We start from the raw sequence: 21,293 nt of genomic DNA, 5'->3' as shown, positions 1-21,293 counted from the left end.
CTGTATGAGCTTTAAAGCCTTAAAAAGAGGGCTAAACGAACCTATTTATCTCCTATTGAGGGGTTGCGCATTAATCTGGTAGACGCTCTTAAATATTTATCAGCTAGCTTTCAAAAGCTACTTTTACATGTGTGCGCTCTCTTCTTTTGCTGTGCTTTCTGCAGCATAATAACTGAAAATTATCTAGTGAAAACTGAATATTAACTAATAATACCATAATGTGAGTATAGAATAGACCATTTTAGTTTCATCTTATGTAAAAAAAAAGAAGCAAGTCTTTCAAACCTTAGCTCAAACTGAACATTTCCCTAGTCTGAAAGTAGTAAGGTCTATAATAGAGCTAGTAGAAATGTATCAGCAAAAAATGCCATTTTGACACTACACATACATTTAATTTCATTTTGAACTTCAACAAAAAACAAATTTGGAACTCTCAGTCAGATCTAACATGCAGCAATATATCACAGAACTATTTATGTTAGGGGCGGCTGAACAGAAACAGAAGATATATTCCTTGGCTCCTCCCTCTTGTTTACATGCATTAAGTCTAATTAAGCTGAAATACCTCCCCTTTGGGTCTATGCCTACTTGTTAGACTGGAAGACAGCCTTATGGGATGTGTTGTTAGCAGTTTGTAGAAAATCTGAATTTTCTAAGCTGTTTGTGAGAAATGGTTTAACGTGTTCCAGATTTAACATTGGTATTGTTTTTCTGATGCCACAACTACATGAACTCCACACCTCCCCAAGCAGCTTAGCTACAGAAAAGACCTTGCTGCCTAGAAACATCCAATTAATTCAGAAGTTAGGTCTCCCAGTGCTTTCAGGTACAAAAACAAGCGCTCCTGGCTATTCAAACAGAATAGGTATACCTAAAAGTATGTAACTGTTTCTTTTGCTTTTTGGATGTTTCCAGAATTACAGAAGTATGACCTGGCAGAGGTCCCATACTGAGTTTTTTGCAGATGGCACATGAATGAGAGACCTGTAACTGCCGCTAAAACCAGGCCAACTCTTTAGAAAGATAAAAAGACTCCAAGAACAGGTTGCGTAAACTGCAATTAAAAACCCTGAAGTTCTGTCTGGAAGCCCTGAACATCTAAAGCAGAGGGAAATCATGGTTTGCACTGCTGTGTTCTATCAAGCACTGACTCAGCCAAATCCAGCCCTGCAGTAACAGTCTCTCTCCAGCAATTCATTCAAAATCCTCAACCATGGCCCCGGAAAGGGATCCCCAATGCTTTTTTTGGGCATCCTACGTGCTGTTTGATCCCTCAACACACGGTTACTTCTCTTTGATGGAACTGCTTTCAGACTTTAGCTGATGAATGTAAGCTGCCCAAGCTATAATCATTGCAAATAAGTGTAATTTACAGAATACTTTGCTAACTACATTTCTCTAGCAAGTAATGGAGAAAATAATGATATTGCTATCTTGCAAACCTTCAAGAAGCTTTAAGTTTACAGAGAAAAACACCAGAAGTCAACTTAAAAACACGCTTTTTCTTTTGCTCCCTACATAATAGTATCTAGTAAAGTAAGATCCCTTCCAACTCTAACCATTCTGTGATTCTATGATTCTATTCTATGAATCTGGACTTACAGGAGAAAGTCATCTGCGTATCTTGCACTTGTAATACCACGTATAGCAGAATGTCACGTAATTGAATTCCTGCTTTTTACTTCCTAGAGAGCAAAACATATTCAACTTAAAAAAATTTAACAATTTAGTAAAACAATAGACCTGAATAACCATTACTGTCTGAGTAATCACATTTCTCAGATTCAGATTACTACCAGACACAAGACTACAAAAAGTAAGCAATGTGCATTGAGAATAATATTCAAGACTGTAGAACTATGTTAAGCACAACATCAAATATCCTCCTCCTCCTCATTAAAAGTTAACTTTATTTGAAACTACAACAAAAAATACAACTATTCCATTATCTGGGATGTTATTTAAAGGGGGTGTGTTCTAGGAAGAATAAATTAGAAACAGAGCTACTTAATTAGAATTTTATTCTAAGAAATAAAGATGAAACGCTAATTGAAATTCAGTAAAAATAGACACCACAGTTGTCTGTCACTTGAATACTACTAAGTTGTCAGTACATATATCCACCATCTACCAAGAAACTGAATAGGAAATAATTTTCTCATTTTAGATCCAGAGCTGTTGAACAGATTCAGACTGCGAAAGTTGTTAATAATATTATCTGCATGTTGTATTTCAGTATTTCCATTCTACATTTTACTTTCTACCAATTGCAGCTGCTGCCTGTGCTAGGGAAGGAGCGGGAAGGAACCACCTCCCTCTGAGAAGCCTTCCTCCAGATAGGAGCTGAAATTTGACAAAGCATAGGAAAATCGTCTAAATAAAGCTCCTCTCCCACAGAAAACATCTATCTTCCTTCCTTATTTCATTGGCTTCTACATACAAAATCCCTTGTGGAAAGAGGGTACCTGCCATCCTCTTCAAAACCCCAAGTGTGTTCCTAAATATCCAAGGATCCTCACCACTGTTACGCCAGTGAGCTCAGACAACATGAAAAACCATTATGAAACTTCAATGCCTTCAGCTGCTGAACCCTCTTCACCACCTTTAGGCATGCTCAACCCTTGAAACTGTTCCCCCCTCTTTACTCTTTTTCAATCTCTCTCTCCACCATCAGCAAACGCAAGTGACTGCTGAGATAAGTAAACGGCAGGGATTTTTTGTGATTTGCGAGTGACTGAAGGGAAGAGACACTGGTGAAAGTGACTGTCTCTCAATTTTTATCAAAGCGAAGATTGCCAGCAGGTAATATTTAAGATAAATTACAAAAAATGAAATAAAAGCAAATCACACTCAGCACTGCCCCAACGTCATCTATTTCTTTTTTGTTGCGGAATCTTAGGAAGATACAACCTACATTTTCAAGCGCACCACTTTTCTGGAAAGTGACTACATAAAAATGCGTGTTCTCTAAATCAGACTATGCCCGAAAGCATACAGACACATAAAAATAGGAGATGTATTAAAAAATCTGAGTATTTTTTTAAAATCTGAATGTTGAATTGAAATATCTTTTCATATTTTGTAATCCGAAAATGCAATTTTAGGATACAACTCAGGGAGAACATCATATGGAAAAAAACCATACAGTAATATACTGAAAAAGCAATTTTCCTTAAAAACTCATTTTCTTTGTTTTCAATCAAACTGCTGGATGATAAGGCAGTCAGATGGTATTAAACTGGAATAAGGAAAAAATTGGTGATTGATTTATCACTTTGATAACTCAACTGTAGAAACAATCATTTAACAAAGCAATTTAGAACAGCTGTTAGCACATGCAATTACCTGACAGAAGCAAAGAAAATCTCTGGAATGAGATAGAATCTAAAATGAAAAATGACAATGGCACGAGTCCCCCATTAACGACGAGACAGGTGGCAGAACTGGGCCCTTTATAACCAAAGAACACTCACTGCAAGTATATCTACCCTTCTGCAATTTTGCCTTCAAAACGTAATTTGTACCTCCTATCACAGCAAATATAAACCAAAACTGGAATGCTACCAATTTGCTCTAATGGTGAGCCATATCCAAAGAGTTCCCTCATCTTAGGAAACAAAGTTAGAACTGAATGTATTTTTACTATCAGTTGCCTTCCAGAACCAGCTGTAGAAAAGCCATATTAGTCAACCACAGCTGCAATCAAGCTGTAATACATGCACTGATACAATGCATTCAACATTAACAGCAAAAACTCAATGTAATTGCAGGTTTGGAAGGGAAGTACGACTTGACTGACAAAATCCTGCATACAAAACCAGGCAATAAGGTGAATTCCTGAAGAACTTTGCTTCCATATATGCAATATCTCCAAACTCATAGCTATGAAAAAGTCGCAAGACACATTAACCTCTGGAATGAGAGCGTTTCATCTTGTTCATACACACTTTATTCATCAAAGGCATAAAGCACCAAGCCAAAAACCAGAAAGTTTCTCTGAAACTTCCTTTCGATATATAGCTACCTACCACAAACTACTGTTTTGTAAGGCCTTGAAATGAAGCCAAGTTACAACGATCATGCCAAAAGACTTTAGCATAAGCCCAATAAAATTATACACTTCAGGATAATTGTTATTTGGGAAAAAACACCAATAGCCTCGCTTAAATCCATCTCCTTTTACCAAACTATTGCAGGAGCTCCATAACTCCTTAACTCCCACTAAATACAGATTAAAAATCAAGTAAGCCAAAATAAAACAAGAATCTCTGGACATCTTCACAACTCAACTCAAATGGAGACTTTGGTAAATATTTAATCACTCCCTTACTTCTTCATATCATAGCAATGAACTGTACTGTCAATTAAGTTACATGCATGAATACTGAACAATAGGAATTTAATATTCAGTACAGACATATACCACTCAGATGAAGCACTATTACAACAAAATATTCATTCTTTCTGTCAAATATTATATAGAAAATTATCCAGCTGTACTGCTTACAGAGAATTGAGAAACTGTATTTAAACTCATTTTGCTCTAGAAGGAAACAGATCAATGTTTATTGTCTCCACATTTATTTTCAACATTTAAAATATTTATTATTTTTTGTGAAATGTGTTGCTTACGTCTTTATTACCAAAAAGACTAAGTTACACAGCACAAACCCAGTACTTCTTAAGAGTTTTAACCTGTGCAATAATATCAAACTGGCAACTCTCTTTACAACGCACTCACATTTTGCCGGCTCAACAGATTGTTTTCCTGTGGAAATAAAAGGTTCATAGTCTTTGAGGCTCTTAAATTCTTTGCACTTTTGAGAGCTCAATGTACAATAAAAGGAGTGAAATAAGCTTGCTGATGTGTAAAAGGAACACTCTGTAATCAGTAGCCCTGAACACATGGATCTAAACATCCACACCAATCAAGGGCTAAAACCAGCTTCACTTGCACAATTGAGATTTCTTTTCTCCTTGATTGACTTCAATTACAGTGCTTCATTTCTTATACTACTATAACCTGAAAAGAGATAATGAGCAGTAAAGCTTTTTCACCCATGAAATGAGTGTCTGTGTACCTCTTTTATTTGTGAATTCAAGGACAACAATCCTTTTAACTCAAATTATAATTTCAGTTGTTCTAACTGGGTATGTCTGAAAAACACTAGAAAGAATAGCTGCTCTAATACTAGGAAGACCATCTTTACCTACAAAGTCTCAATTCTGAACCATACGGGTCTCAAATGCACATTGGGCTGTAAATAGAAAAATGGCCAATTGCTTCATAAATAGATTTAAGGTATGAAAGTACAATATAGTACATGATTTTATATGGGTCTAAAATATTTACTATATTTTTAGGAAGCAGTTCACAGCTGCTACTTAAGAAAAATAAACTCAAAAAAGTCATCTCTGATCGATGTGATTTTGCTTATCTCTCACCAACTCGGATGTCTACGTGTTAAATTTAGTACTGGAGATCTGTTACAGTTACAGTCCTGAAAGACTAAGGTTCCATAAAATAACTAGACAAGTCTGTAATAATTGGGTTGCAGTCACTCAGAGAGGCAGCTTTTCAGCCACAAGAGAAGTTCACAGCCAGATTCACACGTTGCCTAAGCTAGGAACAAAAACACTCACGAGGAAGGAAAATGATGAGCAGACTATGTCTGTTACACAACTGCTGCCCAGAACTTAGGAACACTTGTTGCTCAACGATTCAGACTACAAATCCCACACTGAACCGCTCTATTTTTGATGATATCTAGTATGGTAAGTACACTCTGAACATAGAAAATATATTCAGTTACCTGTCAAGAACATTAAATGACTCCAGCATTTAAAAAACTGACAGGAAGTTACTTATTCTACACTGAGCTTTATCCAATTTTAAGTAGATTATGAAGCCTTTTAGGTAAGTCATTCGGCAAATTAAATATTTTGCATTTGGTCATATAGCAAGTCGGGAAAGTCTGTTCTCACAACTCTAAAAAACATGTTACAAGTCATCTGCCTCTGTTTTGTAAACCAAAGCATGTTCTTCTGAATGGAAAAAAATTTAAACATATGGGTTGGCTTGGTCATCAGGAAATTCAGTAACAGTAAACTTGAATTCAAAGGAGGGGAAAGGAAAGAATCACACAGCAGACTCCAAGAACCCCAAGCTACATAAATCCCTAATGATGATGCCTAGCTTACAAACTAATTAATGGAATCAGTAACCTGAAAAAGACATTTACTGTTTATATTCTACTTAAATTTTAGAAGCTCCAAACCAAATATTTATGCTGAAAATAGAGGGGGGAATCAGCTTTTTCCCTAGCCTGTATAGTCACAAAACCATTCTACAGAAGCACTTTACTTAAGTAAAGTAGAAAGCAATTATTTAAATAGCAAAGTCATAAGTTAGCATACATGACTGCAGGTATTCTGAGCTGTGTAAGCTGTTAAAGTAATTAAAAATACCCTACTGGATTATTACTAAACCAAACCAGCATAATATTCTCCTCTTACATGCAAATATCAGGGGGTAATAATGCATCACAAAATAATTAAATCTTCTAAATACCTAACTTCATCCTCTCAAAACAAATTTCAAGAAGATAACCTTTGTTGCATGCACGTCTCTAATATATTCTGCATTTAGAAAGAAGGAATACTTTCCAGAGATGAAAGCTGTGAGGAAAATCCAGTCTTTGTACTTTAATATTATAAGAAAAACTCAGTTCCTTAAAATTGCATCTACAAACCAGCACACTCAGTGCAGACTACTACGTCAGCATTTTAGCCTCACTTAGAGGTAACATTGTTAAAAAAAAGCCACCTCATTCGTCTTGATGTCATCTTGGAAAAGACTTAGGCTGTTGCCCAAAGTATAATCAACAATGTAATCCAGAGATGATACGGTTTTATAACCAGGTCTGTGGGTATTTATACACATATGTGTGCGTATGTATAAAAAGATCTACTCTCCTGCATTTTTTCTGGCTTTACCTGAAAACTAACTTGCACGATAATATCAGGTGACTGAGAGACAGTCAAGAAAGTAATACATGGCTGCTAACACCTTGGCTAAATTAACCAGCTGCTTTATGTAATACATTGCTTTTACATCTTCTTCAATTTCTGAGCCTCTAAGAACTTTTCTGGTAGAGCTTCAGTCCTTTAATTAATTCAAGCCTACTCATAACAGCTTTGTGTTCCTGTCCTGTTTCACGGTTCCCTAAGTACTCTACAACCCCTGGCATCTTTGGCCATAAACTTCTACTTTATGCATTAGAATCACTCCTCTTTTTTTTTTTTTTTTTTTTTTTGGACAGAAGGTAAGAGCAAAATGAGCTCACCTGAATTCCTTCTCAGAAAGGGAAAAAATATTCAATTTCTACCAAGCACGAGATAAGGTAAAGTTACAAAGTGTTATTTGCACAAAATCTATTGGTTCTGGCAAAAAATTTCTCTCAAGTGACTGTTTTTCAGGTATTTAAATAATGAGCTTTTTATGTTTACCCAAGAGATTTCATATGGACCTTTTAAGATTTTAATACACCAAGTTCAGAAAGATTCAATTAATTGTAAGGTAAGGCAGTCTATAAATCAATAAAATAAAACATTTTGCTATAGCTTCATGCTTCAGCTCATTTTTCTTTAAGGAATTTAATATTTAATAAGCAAAAAATGTATCTCTTTACTGTAAGAATAATGTTGTCTTTTCCTCTTCAATTAAGTTCATAAGACAAAAGTAAGCCTGTATAAAATTTAAATAACGGAGGACAAATGATTTCCAGTATTTCATCCCATAAAAAAATATTTTCTCAAAAATCATTATATGTTAAAAGGAATGTTGTGAGGCAAATTTCCTTGTATAACAATATCCTCTCCTACATTTGTAAAATCATCATATATTTTTGATTATAAACACAAAATCTCCTTAAAGCAGAGTTCACCTGAATCCATTATCGTTCACACTCATGAAAGTCGACCTAACAGTCAATTGGCAAGAGCGAATAGTGAGGTAGGCATTACCCTTACAAACGCGTTTCTTTGAAGGATTCATCTTGATTCACATGATTTACTGATATTGTCTGTATGGGATATGATGTTCAGCAGATAAAGTGGCTAACCCTAAGCCTAGTTTCACAGCAGCTGAATTCAACTTAAGGGAGGATTCTGCTGTTGAAAAGAGGTGACTCGTAAGGAACAGGCAAGAGGGACTCCTTCTGGCATCTTGGCTGTAGCCCTTTAGTGGTAGTGTGATCACAGCTATCACAGTGGTGTTTCTGGTGTCCCCATTATAATGTTTGGGTAGTTCATTCAGGGTTTGAAAGGAAGAAACAGACAATGATTTAACAAAGGAGCATAAAGAGATGATTCAGAGCAGAGATGATTCAGAGCAGAGATGATTCAGAGCAGAGATGACAAAAACAAATTAAAAAAAAAAAGATTTAGAAATTTTTCAAGGCAGCTATAAAAACCCCCACTCAATATCATGCAAGGCATGATCTGGCACAATTTAGCATACACAGGACTGGTGGCCACTGTTATCTTTCCTTGTCCTGTTTGACTGACTGGGAAGAAGATCAGACGGGCAATACGTGTGCAATTGTTCTGTTGACAATGCAGGTCACATAGCTGCTACCACCAAAAAAGCACAGATGACATACTGGAAACAGGAGATTCTACCCCGCCCTTAGTAAAAAGAAGGGGCGTGAAACCTACATAATGTTGTACATAAAAGGTGTATAATCGTAACTCTGGTACTCTACACTTTCTCTCCGTCTGGCTCCCTAAAAAATGAACACAATTGAGCTTTTAGTACTAAAACATCTGTTCTCTTATTAAATCACATTGTAGTTGTTAAATGCAATTGAAGAAGCCGAGCCTTATCACTGTCAGTTGATTACATAACGAGCTGTAATAGTTGTAACTGTAGTAAGTTTTTTCTTATGGGCTTAGTAAATTCTTAAATTTACAGCCAGGAATCCAGAGTTCTCAAAGCCAAACTGAAAGCTAACGCAGCAATAACACTGAAAAAGATTTAAGAAACTTTCTGAAAATGTTATTTTCCTAACGACCTTCGCTTAAATGAAAAATTCTGAACATACTTAATCAAAGCTGCACTCAAACTATGCTCATAGGAACTCCTGTGTTTAAATCAGTCCCCTGCTAGTGCAAGCAGATACGTCATCAATTCCTCTTAGGAATGACTGAGTTAAGTTTTAAAAGAAATTGTATTTTGTGCATCTATTCTTACTGCTGTACTGGTTAAAAACCTTACCCTGATTTCCAGCATATGTCACTTCTACTCACTTCATATGCTGAGAATGTCCTCAAAGATAAACAGTTCTTTTCTCTCTCATTAAAGTTTACTCTACTAACATATTTACAGCAAGCAACCATATGCTTCCTCAGTCTTTATTTTTATAGGATCAGCAAGTCAGCTTCTTCAGTACGACAGGTTCACGTTTTTGCATCTGTCATACTTTGAAGAATGTTTTTTGAGAAGTTTTCCTGCATTGACGCCTTCTAACACATTTCACTGAAACTGCACCACCGAATACAGTCCTGAAAGCAGCATTCCAAGTAGCAGTTTATTTTTTTTGACTAGCAACATTAAGTTGGGCCTTTTCCACTTACCGAATTCCTGCTACCCAGTAGGTTTTTGCTTCCATAGTCTCCTTTATCATCCTCATTAAAACCCAAGGCAGAGCTCTTACCTTTGGGGCCATATCAAATTGTTTTAATTTCTACCTCCAATTTCTACTGCTTCTCTGTTAGCAGTACATACTTGACCATTCTGCTAATACGTTGTGTTGCTTTGCAGTCTACCATAATATGACTAAACAACACCAACCACCACCTTTGATTCTAGCTTTCGTGAACAGCAACATGAAAGATACCTGTTCTTATACCTACCAGCATCAGTCATAACCAGTTGTAACTTCTTAAATAATCTGTAATAAAATAGTTACCTATACAAATACAGATAGTCAGTAACATAAAACCATTTTCATGCATAGATGCACTAAATTCTGAAGATAATTTATTTTTGCATGTAAGAGTGTACGAACACAGAGAACACCAGCCACTCCTCCTTTCCTCACACACTTCTGTCTTGCTAAGTACTCACGACTGAAAACTGAAATAACTGTTAATTCTTCTCATAACGCACCTTTAGGGTCAGCCTCACAACATTACACTCCTGCAGGGGGTTCAGTTTCAACGTTTCTCCCAAGTTACTGCAGCCTGATGTTTGATGCTGCATTTCACAGCAAACACAGACACCATCACTGTCAAATTTAATCTGTGGAGGGGAAAAAAAAAAAGGTCAGAGAAAATATAAATCAACATAAATATACTTCCCAAAAATTATATTTACATTTATTGTGACAGTAATGACTACTAAATGCAAAATGAAAATCTCCATGCAGAATCTCCTGAAGCGGAATTCCTTCTGTTGGCTAATATAAGCTATAAAATCAGGTAAAATACAGAAAGAAGATACAATACCAGAGTGTTACTTTTTATGCCTCTTTTTGAAACAATTTGCTTTACAGGGAGCAGAGGAAACCAGAGTAACTCAACCAAAACCGCAAAGTATACCCAATAGGGAAAGACAAAAAAAATAACAGAAAAAAGTCAGAAAATACATGAAGCAGCCATGATCACAAATGTAACTTATCATTACAGATATATGGAAAAATAATTACAAAAGAAACTATGACATATACTTGAGAAAAGAGAATATAGCATGAAGAAAAAATGAAGGAAGTAAGGGGTACATGTCATCTCATATTTTTACTTTGGAAAAGGTTTGCGCCCTATTTTCCTATGTTCAGTTTGTCTTTAATACAATAAGCATTCGATGTTTTTACATTTTAAAAAGCACTATGCATTCTATTCTTCAACGACTTGCAGTAAAGTATGCCTTGCTAAGAATACTGAACCTTGATCATTCTCAAAATGCAAAGATAGTTACGAGTGATTCTAAAATAACCCCATGGAGCTCAATGAAAATATTCATTATACTGATTCTGCCTTCCTCATTAAAAAAAAAAAAAAAACAAACACAAAAAAACCCAAACGCAAAAAAACACCCACCCAAACCCAAAAACCATAGCAATGTTTATTATTCTTCTTCCTTCCAAAGACTTTTTAACGACAAAAATTGAATTCCGTACATGTTTTTACCTAGCCTGTTAATATGAACTGTCATTGCTTTAGATTTTCTCAACCGGGTATTTCTATGCTCTCTCTCCATTCCCATTGTTGCAGGTTATTTAAAGGACTAACAATGGGATACAACACCTTACTTCTCCAGGTCACTAGCTGCAATTCAGTCTGGGTTAGTATTGAGAAAAGTAATTAGTATCACATGGGAGTTCCTTGAACTATGAGTTTAAAAATACCAGATCCCAAGTTTTTATACTCCAATAACCAGTAGTAAGAATGATACTCATGAGAAACTTCCATGGCTCCTCGTGTAAAGAATAAAAGATTAAATGTACCACTCAGGCATACTCAATCCGTCCTGTATTCCTCCATGTAAAGATGGAAACACCGTGGCTGGGTGGTGAGAGATCCAAATCATCATGCTACTTACTCTTTGACAAAAAAAATAATAAAATCCAGACACAAATCCACAAAAAAATTCCTAATGCATTTACTATTTTTAATTCAAATTATCCCTAGGATGTTGTCAATTTCTTGAGCAAAGGCAGAGAGAGCATTCCTTGTAGAATGATCTCACACAGCCTTATACATATAATCATTTCAACAGAATATTTTCTTACGGCTTAAGACCTTGAAATATGTTTAAATTGTTCATATAATCTTAATAGCTACATATTTAAGTAAATGTATTTTTTAGTGTCACCACTATCAGGCATATCTAGTACTCTCTGCTTATGTGCTGGTGACCAGAACAGCAGTTGCAAAAGCCGAAATAAGAATCCATTAAAAAACATAATAAACTTTATGAGATGAGATGCAGATGAATAAATGCTTGCCAGAGACAGTGATGAAGGCATGCTCAGGGCAGGATGCTACCTCAGTGGGCTTCAACTCCTGAGACTCCAGATTGCCCTCTAGCCAGTAAAATTTATTAAAAGGCTTTTAAAAAATCTGGGTATGTAAATTATACCATTTCCCATATACTCAAAGGCAGCACTGGAAATAAATGTCTATGGCAACTCACAAAGACTGGTCATACCCTAACCCACAGACTCTGTAAAAGAAATAAAGAAAAAAAAATATAGCTTGAGCACCTTTAGAATAGTTGTGTTATTTATTTCTAATTAGCATACAATTTAATTCACAAGGCTGCTTTAACAATTCCAGACAGTGGTTTTTTTCAATTCTTGTAATCTTTTAATGCTCTCTTTTAAAAACTGAAAGATCTGAGCAAAACCCCATGACATGGTTTATGATCAGATAACCTCAGCTCTTCAAATCAATGGAGAATACAAAGCACTGAATGCCCCTGGGGAGGGTCTTGCTCCCAAATCTCTCTGGGAATGTCACAAATGGTATCAATTGTTAGATAAACGCTACAGAGGAAGTTCAAAACTTACACTTTGAATTTAGAGCTGTGTCAAATTCAGCGGCCAGAATGCTACAGCACACCTGCTATACCAGCACCAGGCACACAGCAAATCAATAGTCTTCAGCTGCTAAAATGTTTTTATAATGAGGAAAGTGGACTTCAGACAAAGCTATCTACTGCAAGATCGTTCATTCTCTGATTTATGCTGCCTTGTTTAATGAAAGATTGTCACTGACTCACAATGGGATGTATTTGACATTTCTAATACAAAATACAGATCCCAAGCCTACTTTTATCTCACATAATGAACAGGTGGTCACGGAAATAAGGATGAAAAGAGAAATACTTTCTTGGTCAAGACTCCCTATGTATGAGAGATTCTCAATTCATTCTGAAGAATGTTCCATGGACTTTGTACAGCCCAGTAACTCTCCCTTTATTTCAGTTTGTAAAAATAGTCAAAAGATAATTGCTTACACGAAAGTTCCTGCAAAACATAAGGACATCTTAAAAATCATAGCATATTCAAAACCACCTAAGATTTGCAACCAGACTGCAAAACAAAACTCTATTTTCATCTTAGACATACATTTGTTCAGAGCTTTTAACAGTATGCCCTATTGTGCACCTTTTCCTTCAGATGTTTGTGAAGTGACATCTTTGCTCATTTGTGTTTGTGTAACGGAGCAGTACAAAAGGCTGAGCATGTCATCACATCTGTGCTTTCAACAGCAGCAGCTGGAAGAAGCTCAGAGCCCTCGTGCTCATCACTGCCCTACTGCCATCTCACACTTTTGCAGACAGGATCAAGGATTCATGCAGCCACCCTGTCACCTAAACGTTGGCAAAAATAACTTCTCTTTTCTTGTGTGAGAGTGGTTTATTTTTAGTTGAGATCAGCCCTCAAATGCCACTCGCTGCGTGGCTTCATAAATACAGAGAGCAGCACAAAACAACAGAGCTACACTGGTACAGGGAGGAGCTGGGATCACTCCTTCCAGCTGCAGGGCTGGTGCTGCCAGCCTCAGACACGCTTACACCAGCAGCACCTCCAGAACTGTCTTCCTTCTCCTATCTCGGCTGTGTTTAAATCTCTTTCTGGTTGGCAGCGCTCAAGAGTAAAGCATCATTCACTCCAACCCCTGCACATACTCTCCACCATCCTGTATATATTTGCATTCCACTTTGTGGTTCTTCCTCATGCTAGCACGCGCAATCAGCAATCACAGTATAGCTTGTGTACTTTCATATTTATGACAGTTGCACAGTGCACCCTCATCCAAACCATATTTAAGATCTCAAACATCGGCCTGAGCTGCCTATATGCATAAACTGTCTTTTAAGTTTATTTCGTCTTGCCAAAAAGCAGTACTGTTACTTCAAAAGTGATAAAAAAAACATTAAAATCTGAGTTTTATGTAGCAAATGATCAAAAAAGTAAAGGATCCCACAACAGCAAAGAACAGAGAGAATTCTGACTTACTAAAAATAGACATAAATACACACACACAAAGCCCCCTATTTTACAATAAAGTAACAAAAATGTGCACATACCAGACTTTTTTCATCCGTATCAATTCATCAAATTCCGTCTAGTCTTTAAAGGTGGCTTAAAAAAGAAGTGACTGCTGAGTACACACACATTCTCACCAAAAAGGATAAGATAGGGATGAAGTAACAGTGTTACTTTGCATTCTACCCTTTCCTTATTACAAATGTAAAACATCTAGTGACAGTTGTAATAGATTTACTTTTTCTTCTGAATCAACCTCCAGGGTTTTTTATAGGGAACATAAAAACAGCAGGAAAAAACTTCAAAACAGAATATAAAAGTTCAAAAGCTGAAAACAAGGCAGTGAAGTGCAAGAAAACCTCACCGGCATGTTGATGGGAAGGAACTTCAGTCAATTATAGCAGCTTATGCAAAAAGAAAGAGCAGGAGGATTCAGTAAGGACTAAAGTTCAGTGGTAGGGAAATATCAAGAGAAAAAAAAACCAAGTGAATAAGAACAAAAATAAGTACGTATATTTTCCTAGAATTTTAAAAACTTTTTTCAATATGCACAGAATTGAATGTAGCTACAGCACAAAACGAATACAAAGAAATGTCAGTTCTGGAACTGAGCAATGCCACTCATCTCTACGGGAACCTGCACCTTCCTTTGCTTTTCCTTACTTTGTCATTTCCAGCCAAACATAACGCAGGGAAAAAGGAGTCTTCCTTTATACATTACTACAACCACAGGCTGATTTCAGCTGTACAACTGAAAAATAAATTATAAGTAATCTTTCTATGCAGAGACAGACACTACCACTACTTTTCTGAATAATAAGCAGCTGTAAATTTGATTAAAACTAGAGCATTTATTTTTAAATGAATAAGTGAACAAAAACTAAGAAATAAAACATCACTAACAAAATTGTCTTTTGCAGTAGTAGAATATAAATTAAAATATACAAATTTCTCTACCCACATATGCTAAGCACAATTTTCAGAGATTAATTTTTTTGAAAAAGAAATTCATATGGCAGAAATGTTGTTTCTCATACACACATTAATGAACAGCTTGAGTGTGTAACTGCTCTGCACACATCCTACTCTCACTGACTTAAAACACTATCTTGAGGTTTTGGCTGCAGGATCTACAGCTAATCACGGGGGAAAAAATTCCAATTAAATTTTCATAACAAGCCATTAAAGCTACTGGTATTTTTTTGTTCCTCAGTGTTATATGTTGCTAAGCTGCAGGATAAAGAGCATAAACACTATTACACATTCAAAATGCTAACATATGGTGAGCACATTTTACATATTCACACAAAAATATATACTACGGAATCTACAATAAATCCCCAGTGTTTAAGGGAAAATAGGACCCTTGTCTCATTCTTTTTCTTCAAACTACTCCTCCACATGTGAAATGCTTCTGAACTTAAACTCCACAATACAGTAGATACTATTATCACTTTTAAAATCATGCATTCAGCGTGAGTTTGACGGAAATACTACAAGCAAATAAGAGTTTATTTTGAATTTGACTTTTATACTGTACTGTGCTTGGAAATTTACTAGTATCTTTTCGTCTGGTACAGTTACATTGGATGTTAACTACTTCTCAAACTGCACATCTACAAAAGCTGGATTTTGACTCCTAGAGCTGCATCACCATAAAGTAAATTTGTATCCTAGAAGGCAATCAAAGGATTTGGAGCTCTCTGATAATGTACACCCAGGCACACAGTGCAGGACTGCACAGATCTGCAACTCTGAAGTGAGCCATCTAAGGAATTGACAGGAAATACAAGTTTAGAACAAGCTGTTAAGAAACTGATATTTTTCCCTTTTGAATGAAAACCAGCAACAAAATAATTAAACATGTTCAATGTAATACATTATCAACTTCTGAGTCAAAGCCTGTGCTTAATCACAAAGCAGTATTGTCCACTATAGTGCATCTCTCCCAGTGATGGCCTACAAGAACAGAACTCTAGAATTTCAGAGATACAAGCACTTCAACATGGCAATTTAATGTGTTCACATCCAAGCCCCCAATCTGATTGAAATGTGATTTTGAGTAAGGAAAAATCTAAAAAGCAAGGTCTGGGCAGAAGAAACTGTATTTTTTTAAAGCAATTATGATATGATAAACAGTCACAATGAAATTAAATTGCCCTCATCTAGTACAACACATTATGGCAAAGCTACATAGTATTTTTCATCATGCTCTGAAAGTTTAAACTATCAGTTTGAACATTTGTTTTATCTTCTTTTGCCAGGTCAGCATCTCACTAGGGCAGAGGAAAATTTGCACATTCCATCTGCAGCAGGAATGAAAAGCTCAGAGAAGTACAAACGAACCGTAACTGTTGCCTTCTAATTCACTAGCCAAGTACCCTGGCTTTGGAAAAAATGCAAAACACTATTTGCAAGATTCTTGCTTAAGTGACAACCTTCCATTAACCTGGAGAAACAAGCAAAGGTTTCCTTTGAATTCTGCCACAAGAGATGAAATGGGGAAAGCACCTCCTCAGGCAGGTCCTACGTGGCCACCCACCAAACCTGTTATCCTCAAAATACCACCCAAAGACATGCATGCTTCCACCTGCGAACCCTCTGCCTGCCCACTGAAAGCACTTCTTTGATACCACGCCCGTCCCTCGCTGGTGATTAGAACAAGACTAGAGCAGGCCAGACAAAGGAGGGAAGAAGGGGGGCAAATACACAGGTAAAGAACCCAAGGCTACTTTAAAGTTCAGATCAAATGTGATCCCATGAAAATCACTGAATCCAGGGTATTAAACGTTAAATTAAACATTAAACTTCCAAGTGGAAAACATCCCAAAGAACTGAAACACTTTTTTCTTTCTTTTCAATAGGCTGGAGAAAGAAAAAAACAGAACAAAAAAAGAAAAGAAAGAAAAAAGCAATTCTTCCTGAACCAGCTTTTTTTTTTTTCTTCTAAATTTCACCTTAACCGAAACAAATTTATTCCTTTAAATTTTCACCAATGATCTGAGAATTCAGCTGCACAGCTCAGTCACTGCTTACTTCGGCAGCAGTAGTTTTCCTATTAGAGGTGGTGATTCTAACAAAAATTGAAGAGGAGACGTGGAGTTCATGACCACAAGAGAGGTCACTGAAGAGAACATTTAAAAGACTGAAAAGACTTTCTGTTGACTTCAGTCTTTTTCTCGGTAGTGAACATCTAAGCAGTGGCTGAAGCCAATCCTTTCATTGTCTGTGAATGTGGTAACTGAGCAGAACTTTGCTTATTTCAACTTTCTGTCCCTACAATGCCACTTGGTTGATTCTCATTAACTTGATTTTCTTCCTTTTGTCCTACACCTCTATTATAGCTTGTATTAGGATAAATTAAAAGATTTCCTTTCATTAGTCTGAATCTTTCTGCTTGGTGCAAAGGCCTATGAGGAATCCTAACACAGACAGATTATCACAATACATCCCGGAACGGAGATCACATATGGCTGGGTGGTATTATTAAATGATAAATCCTGTCAATGTGTTTAAATGTAGACTCCAACAAGCACCTACAGAGTCCCCGACATCAGTACTTGGAGTAAGCAACTGAATTGTAGGCTTAGGGATTTTTCAGTGGGCTTTGCTGAGTAGCTCTGTTTGCTAATGGCTGCCTCAAAGGAACTAGAAAAGCAGACGTACATAAGCAGCAAAAGCCATGTGTGCACTAAGCCACCACAGCACCGATGGTACTGTTCTTGCTACATGCATTCCTCTCCGTCTGGGACAGGGTCTGCTGTTTAAATTCTATTCCCGCAGCGTACTGGACATCTGTCCAAACCGTGTCAGTAATGACACTGGTTACTACTGAGTCAGAGGTGAAAGACTGCACACACAAGTACAAATGGCTCCCCTCAGCCAGATGTACATACACACACATTTTTTTCCATTTATCACTATAGTCAATTAAATGTCAACAACAGTACATAGAGTTAAGAACATGTTGGTTCTGAAATAATTTATGTATCAAACAGTACATAAATTGTAGGTGATTTTGCTGACAAATCAAACAAGGAGCTATTGAATGAGGAAGAGGTAAATTCATGTTTCCAAAATTCCAATGTTCCTTCCTTTTTTTTTTCCTTTAGGGCGTTGTTACTGTCCTACATGACAGAAGTGGCAAGATGGCATTGCTTGAGAATATGGAACACAACGTATCAACCAGCAGAGCATTATGTCTAGACACAAGCCTAAAATATTCATCACAACAATGCTCCAGGTCAAAATATCGTGTTTGAAAATTCTAGCAGATAGGTCACATAATATAGTTATTTCGTTGCATTATACAGTTAGGAAAGCATTCGAGAGATTATTTATTCTTTCTTCCATGCAGATACAAAGCCATTTTTGTAAGTCTTCATGGGAAGTTCTGATATAAATGTAGTCCCTTAAAGTAACTTCTAAATAGTCCTAATATCAAAGCAAAGACCTCAAAACAAATTAAGTAAGACTCATTCCAAAGATCTTCCACAAAAAATACCTCTGATACTTCTTTTTTTCCATGAAAAAGAACAACAAACCCCACAACAAAAAAGCTATTTTCCAATAGCACTCCAAAGGGAAGAGCACACCGCCACAGTTCCACCAGTTGATTTTTCCAGCTCTGCAGCACAACCCCAACTCCCCATCAAATTGAGAGCCAGGAACTTTATCAGGAGTTTCCCAGATCAAATATTTGATAGGGAAAATCTTCCCCCTTCCTGTCTTTGGGTCACTGCTGGTTTTCCACTGAGTCAGCTATCTGGCTGCATCCACCTGGTTCTATAAAGCCTTTACCCCAGTCACACCCGGAAATCGCAGGCACTGTAGAAAGCTTTGCAGAATACCTAACTGATAGGTCTGCAGACACCCCCTCAAACAGGAGGGGTGACAGGAAAACAGAACACAGGCTTAAAAGCTGACTAAACAAGGTGAAGGCATGTGACAGGTCACAGCCGAATGGTTTCCTGTTGTGTACATTTCATGTGCCTTTCAAAATATTTGCCAAAACGTTTTATATTATTTTAACTTAGTTTTATTAAATATATTGTGTGCAAACAGAAGCCTGAAGGGTTCTACTGGACGAAAACCTTAGAACAAAGGAGGAAAACAATGGCTGGATAGAAGAGGTGCACAAGCATTTTGTGGAGTCTTCGGCTGGCATTAGAGAGGAAAATGTCTTTTCTCTTTATCATTCAAATCGATGCCTTGGGGTGCATTTGTGCACATATTCCTACTGCTTCATAAATCCTATGATTCATAAACTCATACAATTTAAACAGTTTGACTGGTCTACTGACAGACAGATTATACTAAAAAGAACACTGATGCATATCCATAAATGTTCTCCAGTCCATTTGTCAGTCTTACAATTTAATGTCATTTGTTTCCTGAATTTATGGGGGGATCATGGTTTTATTCTTTAAATCAGAAATTTTAGACATGAGTTTAGACATCTTCGTAAGTTTAAGTCAGAAAATACATACAATGTATGTACATTACATATACATTCAGTGTATACGTACTTTTTTCCTGAGATAAAAACATAAAGACTTAAGGTATACTGATACCTTTTAATCATTTAGAGCATGCTACATTGTGATAATTTTTATTATTCTGTATATTCTGTATTTTATTTAACATAAGTAACATATATTTGCTTTAGAAATTAAAAAAAGAACTAATTTAGGTTGGCAAATAAAACATACACATACCAAATCAGTGCATCTGTGAAATACACTGGCTATTGGATAAAATCCTGATACTGCTGACATCAAATGGCGATGACTGCACTGCTTTGATGTGGCTTGTATTCCACCAATTCTGTTTAAGGGTCATTTGTACCACAACACTAAGAAGCAAGTCTTTCTAATATTACAACTTACGTTTTGAGGTAACAAAACACCAGAAACACGAGTACTTTAGTTCTCAATCTTTTCCCAACATGCTTTTTCAAGTTGTAAGGCCTATAGATAGCTCTACTAAATACACACAGTTTTGAAAATTGAAGGAATATGTGTATAAAGCCCAAACAAATGAAAAATAAAATCCACTGCCCTAAGAGATTTGTTTTTCATTACTCACCAACTGACATCCTTCCAGGGACTTCACCAGCTGAGCGTTCTGACAAGAGAGAATGGAACCAGCCAAGTTCAGCATTACGCACACTGCAGACAGCAGCATGAAAAAGGTTATCTGGAAAAAAACCCAAACAGCCTATTATTATTCACTGCAAGAGGCAAACAAGAAAAAAATATCGTTTAGATGTTCAAGAAGTTCCAGCCTGACATGCGATTACATGGATGGTAACATTTTACACATTTTAAAGAAGAAAGTAGAGTATTCTTTAACCTGACAACATCCTGAGTCTCACGCTGTAAGAGAAAGCTATATCAAAACTAGACTTGACTATCACCTATTTTTCTCCAGCCATTTCAAAATCATCCATTTATCTCCTATTTTCATCACACGCTCTTAGTAGTCTTACAACAATTTAAATCCCTTTTCATGAGGGTATGGGTATCTTAAAGAGGAAAAGTATTTGTGAATATCATGTATCACGAGTTTGTACAAGTTGGGGAATAAAATTCTGGATACATATAACTACTTGGTTTTTAAACAACAATTATAATTTAAGCAGCTTCCTCCATATCAACTACCCATTATATTAATTACTCCTTTTGCCTCTTTTCAAAACATGTCAAAACAGCCATTAACTTGATTGCATTAGCTTAACTATCATTTTATTGCTTTAAACATAAAAAAACTTGGCCCACTGTGGGCAGACAGAAATCTGAATATGTAGGGAAATAGAAAGACACAAGCAATAGGAGGCCAAGAATAAACACGTGCTTAATATGTGGCCATCTTAACATATATGTGCCATGTAACGCTCATACTCCTATTGAGTTATGTGAAATTAGAAGAAATTCTGTTGCATCTTTTTCCATACGCATGCCCAGAGTTTACAATCTTTCAGGTCACTGTTCTCACAAGATGTTATCTTCCGTCAATGCATATGCTATAAATATTTTGGGCAACCTTAAAACCAAAATGGTTGGATCTTTTTTAGTGTTTTTCCAATGAAAAACAAGAATTTGAATAGTTTCCCTTTTCACCAGCCTAAGCCTTACTTGACAGAAAAATTCCCAATTGATACATCTAAGGGTTAAATTATACCTCCATTGCATATTTTGAAAGAAAATAAGATTTCAACTATTTTAACACTCCTAT

General features: G+C 36.3%; 1 protein-coding gene across 2 annotated transcripts in view; it reads right to left on the bottom strand.

Annotated features, from left to right (window-relative positions):
* ENTREP2 (endosomal transmembrane epsin interactor 2) overlaps positions 1–21,293 on the bottom strand; it is a 148,500-nt gene that overhangs the window by 41,955 nt on the left and 85,252 nt on the right. For both annotated transcript variants that reach the window (XM_054215179.1, XM_054215178.1), the window contains exons 3-4: positions 20,145–20,255; positions 10,172–10,303 (exon numbers count right to left, since the gene is read on the bottom strand). In XM_054215179.1, the coding sequence (XP_054071154.1) occupies positions 10,172–10,303; positions 20,145–20,255 (243 nt within the window). The remainder of the gene's footprint in view (positions 1–10,171; positions 10,304–20,144; positions 20,256–21,293) is intronic.

This window comes from Rissa tridactyla, chromosome 9 (genome assembly GCF_028500815.1).
Source record: "Rissa tridactyla isolate bRisTri1 chromosome 9, bRisTri1.patW.cur.20221130, whole genome shotgun sequence".
NCBI classification, from domain to species: Eukaryota; Metazoa; Chordata; class Aves; order Charadriiformes; family Laridae; genus Rissa; species Rissa tridactyla.
The sequence above is the reverse complement of the archived record's forward strand: the minus strand, read 5'-3'. Positions and strand labels throughout refer to the sequence as shown.